This window comes from Parus major, chromosome 4, assembly GCF_001522545.3.
Source record: "Parus major isolate Abel chromosome 4, Parus_major1.1, whole genome shotgun sequence".
Lineage (NCBI taxonomy): Eukaryota > Metazoa > Chordata > Aves > Passeriformes > Paridae > Parus > Parus major.
In genome coordinates, this window is record NC_031771.1 from 67,797,485 (window position 1) to 67,802,213 (window position 4,729).

The following is a 4,729-nucleotide window of genomic DNA, read 5'->3' on the forward strand; positions in this document are numbered from 1 at the left end:
ATGGGAACGGGAATAGGGTGGGAAGGGGATGGAGAGCAGGTGGAGTGATGGGATTGCGGTTATGGTGACGAGGTGAAGGAATGGGGAAGGATGGGAATGGGGGAGGGAACACAGAGAGCAGCTGGAATAGGATGGACAGGATGAAAATGGGTGGAAAAACTGTGGAAAATCCGTGTTTGTGGGGGTGGAGATATTCCCAAATTGCTGCGGGTGTCTCAGGCATGTGGCAAAGGGACACGGCTCTGCTTGGATGTGATTCCAAGGGCTGGCTGTGTCCATGGCACCGCACTCCATCACCCCAGGAATTATGGAATGGTTTGGGTTGGGAGAAACCTTAAATCCCATGAATCCCACCCTTCCATTATCCCAGGCTGCTCCAAGCCCCCGTCCAGCCTGTCCTTGGACACTTCCAGGGATGGAGCATCCCGAACAAATCCATGGGAATGCTGCCACCTGTGGGATGCGGCTGCCATTCCCTTTTTACTGCCCTGCAACTCCCTGACTTTTCCCGCCCTGGAAAACGAGGGATCACCACATTTTCCTCCCTTCCCGCGCAGCCGCCCGGGTCTGGATCCGGCCGTCCCCAGACGTGCGGGAAGGGGACGCTGCCACCCTCACCTGCGCGGTGTCAGGAGGGGACCAGGACGTGCTGCGCTACACCTGGTACCGGAACCAGGTGTGGCTGGCGACCAGCTCTTCCCAAAATCTCACCTTGCCTGTGGTCACCGCCTCCGACGCCGGCTCCTACCAGTGCTCCATACAGACCCCGGCCCGGAACCACAGCGCCATCCCTGCCACCCTCAGTGTCCTCTGTGAGTCCCCAAGGGCAGCCTGGTGTCACCTGGTGTCACCTGGTGTCACCCCTCGGTCGGTTCCTTTGGCTGGAGAGATGGGGCAGTAAGGCCTGGTTTAATTTGGGGGGGTTAATTAATTAGGGGGAGGTTGAAAAAATGTATCCCAGAGGGTAATTAAGCCAAGCTTCACACCCCAGACCTGCCCAGAGACCCCCACACCATCCCCAAAACCTTCTCCAGGTTTCCTTGTGCTCCACACCAAACCCAGCAGGAAAATCCTTGGCTTTCAGAAATTAATGCCGGATTTAGGAAATTTTTTATTATTATTATTTTATTTTTTTATCCCTGATTGGGAAAATCAAAACCGGACCTTAAAAAAAGTAAAATAAAAAAAAGGGGAAAATGTTGTTGTGAGTCAGAACATGAGAAATTTTTTTTCCCCTGTTTTACGAGAAAAAGATGGTGTTAATTTATAAATCTTCATGACGAATGCGGGATGGAGGCCCTGGAGCACGGGGAATCCCTGGCATGAAGGGGTTGGAGCAGCAGGAGAAGCTGAGGGAGCTGGGAAAAGCTCAGACAGGACAAAGGGAAACGGCCTCAAGCTGCGCCAGGGGAGGTTTAGGTTGGATATCGGGAATTTTCCTCCTGGAAATTCCTTGGGATGCGGCACTTGGGGACGCGCTCAGTGGTGGCCTGGCCAGTGCCGGGTGGGGACAGCTGGACTCCGTGAGCTCGGAGGGCTTCCCCAGCCCAACCGATTCCAGGATTATCCCACGCTCCATGCTTTTTCCCGGTCCCGCAGACCCTCCCAGGAACCTGCGGCTGCAATCCTTCGTGGAGAGCAGCCAGGGCACGGCCACCATCCTGCTGTGCGCCGTGGACAGCCACCCCCCGGCCCAGCTGACGCTGCTCAGGGGGGGACACCCGCTGGCCTCCAGCCCCCCCGGAGGAGGTGACACCCCCCGGCAGAGCATCCGCGTGTCCCCCTCTCCCAACGCGCTGCGCCTGGAATTCCGGGAAGCCTCCGAGGAGGATGAGGGCGAATACGAGTGCCAGGCACGGAGCGCCCTCGGCGACACCCGCGCGTCCCTCACGCTTCGCGTGCAAGGTGAGGAGGGGGACAAGGGGATAATGGGGACACTCGGGGACACTCCCAGGGGGGCATCGAAAGGGTCAGGATTGGGGGTACCCCGTTTTGGAAGGGCTGGAGGTTGGGGACACCCAGGGTGAGCACCCACCCCCCTCTGAAATCTGGGGCTGGGGGGGCTTCAAAGGGGAAAGCGCGGCCAAATCCTCTCGGCTCCCCGCAGCCACCAAGGTGCTGGTGCGACCCTCGGCCGAGGTGCCGGAGGGGACAGAGGTGACCCTGACGTGCCAGGCCCCTCACGCGCAGCCGGGGACCCTCTACACGTGGTTCAAGAACGGCCGGTGGGTGACAGAGGGACCCGAGCCCTCGCTGGGGCTCCGCGGCCACCGCTCCGACGCGGGGCTCTACGGCTGCCGGGCGGGCCGGGGTCCCCTCGCCGCCCCCGCCGCCCTCTCCGTGCTCTGTGAGTGAGGGGCGACACCTCCGGGAGGGGCGGGAGGGGACACCGGGACACGCGGGGGATGTCGCTGCCCGGCGTGTGTCGCCACACCCGCGGCCCCTCCTCGGGGGTGACACCTCCCCGCGCGCGGGGCTGGGTGGACACGCGGTGTCCTTGTCGCCGCAGATGCCCCGCAGGAGCCCAGCTTCGCGGCGCTGCTGGAGCCCCGCGGGGGGCGACGGGCGGTGCTGCTCTGCTCGGCCGACGGTGTCCCCCCGCCCGACATCGCCGTGAGCAGGGGACAGGGCCACCCACCGCTGGCCACCAGCCGCGGCACCTCTGACCCCCGCTTGGAGGTCCGGGCCACCCCCACGTCGCTGCGGGTGGCGATGGCGGGGCTGGAGCCCGGGGACGCGGGGCTCTACCTGTGCTCGGCCACCAACAGCCGCGGCTCGGCCACCGCGTCCCTGCGGCTGGAAGTGACAGGTGAGCTGTCCCCCTGTCCCCAAGCTGTGGGGTTGTCCCAGCTCCGGGAGCTTCTGGAGCTCCTTGAGTGGCCGATGTCCCTCCTCAGGGGTCACGCTGACGGTGGAGCCCTCGCAGGAAGTCCCCGAGGGCACCAGGGCCACCATGAGCTGCGAGGCCACCGCGTGGGGTGACAAAGGCGTCAACTACACGTGGTACCGGGACGGGCGGTGGCTTTGGGAGGGACAGTCCAGTTCCTTCGTCCTCAGCCGCGTGTCCAGCGCTGACGCCGGCTCCTACCAGTGCCAGGCCAGCGGGACGTGGGGCACGGCCACCTCCGCCCCCACCAGCCTCAGTGTCCTCTGTGAGTGTCCCCAGGCACAGCCGGTGACAAGCTGGGTGTCCCCAGCCCATGGGAGTCACATCCCCTTCCTCTTCCTGCCCTGATCCCTCTTGGGGATTTCGGGGTCTTTCTTTTTTAGGTAGATTTGGGGCCAAAAAGCTCCAAAACGGAGGAATTCTCTGGTTGGGTGTGGGATGAGGGGCTGGGGAAGATGGGAAGGCACCGGGGCAGGGGTGGGTGGGGTGGGGATGATCCAGGATGGAGAAGGGATGAGTTAGGAAGAGCTTGGTGACCTGGGGAAGGGGATTTTAGAGTTGTTTTTATATTTGTTTTTTATTTTATGATTTAGAATTTAGAATTTTTATAATTCGGAGTTTGGGTTTGGAGCCAAAAAGCTCCAAACTGAGGAATTCTCCAGCTGGAGGTGGGAGCGAAGGGCTGGAGGGGGTGTGATGATGCTCCAGGCTGGAGGAGGGATGTGTTAGGAAGCTTTTGGGAAAGGGATTTGGGATTTGTTTTAGGATTGGCCCCTCCAAAGTCAGATTTGGAGCCCGGAAGCTCCAAGTCAGGAAGATTCTCCAGCTCTGGGGTGGCAAGAGAAGGACTGGAGAGGGTTTGAATCCCCCAGCTCCGGGATGAGCAGGATGGGACAGATCCAGGGACACTCCCAACCACTTTTGGGGGGGACTGTCCCACCCCGTGTCCCCTGCCACCCTCCCTGTCCCCTCACAGACCCTCCTCGGGCCGTCTCGGTCAGCACCTTCCTGGAGAACCGCGACGGGCGCGGGGCCATCGTGCTGTGCACGGCCGAGAGCCACCCGCCCTCCTGGCTGGCCCTGCACCACCGCGGCCACCTCCTGGCCACCAGCCTGTCCCCTGCTGCCACCCCGGGGCTCCGCGCCGTCCCCTCACACAACGCCCTGCGCCTGGAGCTGGTGGCCATGGGGACAGCGGCCGGGGGACGCTACGTCTGCGTGGCCACCAACGCCCTGGGCAACGCCACGGCCAGCGCCGACTTGGATGTCCACAGTGAGTGGGGCCGGACGCTGCCATGGGGCCGGGGGAATCCTAAAACCAAAATAAATCCCTGGAAGTGGGAAGTGGGATGGTGCTGGAAGATGAGAATTGAGCGAGGAGGTGGCTTGGGGTCGAGCGGTAAAATATGAGGGTGGTGGCACTTGGGGACATCTCGTGCTCCCTGGTAGGGTGGCCTTTAGGACAGGGGTAGGCAGGAGCAGTGATTGTCCCCTTCCACGTGTGTCCCCACCCCTGCCAAGGGGTCTGGCTGTCACCCCAGTGTCCCCTTCACCCCTCTCGGGGTCTGGGGGGGTCCCGCTGGCACTGACCCCATCTCCGTCCGCAGCTCTCAGACACCTGTGGACCTACCGGCTCCTGTCCGGGCTGCTCATGGCCATCGTGGCCATCACCATCGTGGTCCTGCTGGCCATGAAGGTGTGGCCCAGGTGACGTCCTGGATGGGGCGGGATGGGGGGACAGGGACACCGGGGTGGGGAGACAGGGACCCTGGGAGTGGGGGACAGGGACCCTGAGATCAGGGGACAGGGACACCAGGGTGGATCAAGGACTCTGGGGTGGGG

General features: G+C 62.5%; 1 protein-coding gene across 1 annotated transcript in view; it reads left to right on the forward strand.

The window, feature by feature from the left end:
• SIGLEC1 (sialic acid binding Ig like lectin 1) overlaps positions 1–4,729 on the forward strand; it is a 17,519-nt gene that overhangs the window by 11,370 nt on the left and 1,420 nt on the right. The window contains exons 11-17 of the mRNA XM_033513904.1: positions 526–812; positions 1,600–1,905; positions 2,108–2,347; positions 2,510–2,809; positions 2,898–3,152; positions 3,864–4,160; positions 4,495–4,583. Of these exons, the coding sequence (XP_033369795.1) occupies positions 526–812; positions 1,600–1,905; positions 2,108–2,347; positions 2,510–2,809; positions 2,898–3,152; positions 3,864–4,160; positions 4,495–4,583 (1,774 nt within the window). The remainder of the gene's footprint in view (positions 1–525; positions 813–1,599; positions 1,906–2,107; positions 2,348–2,509; positions 2,810–2,897; positions 3,153–3,863; positions 4,161–4,494; positions 4,584–4,729) is intronic.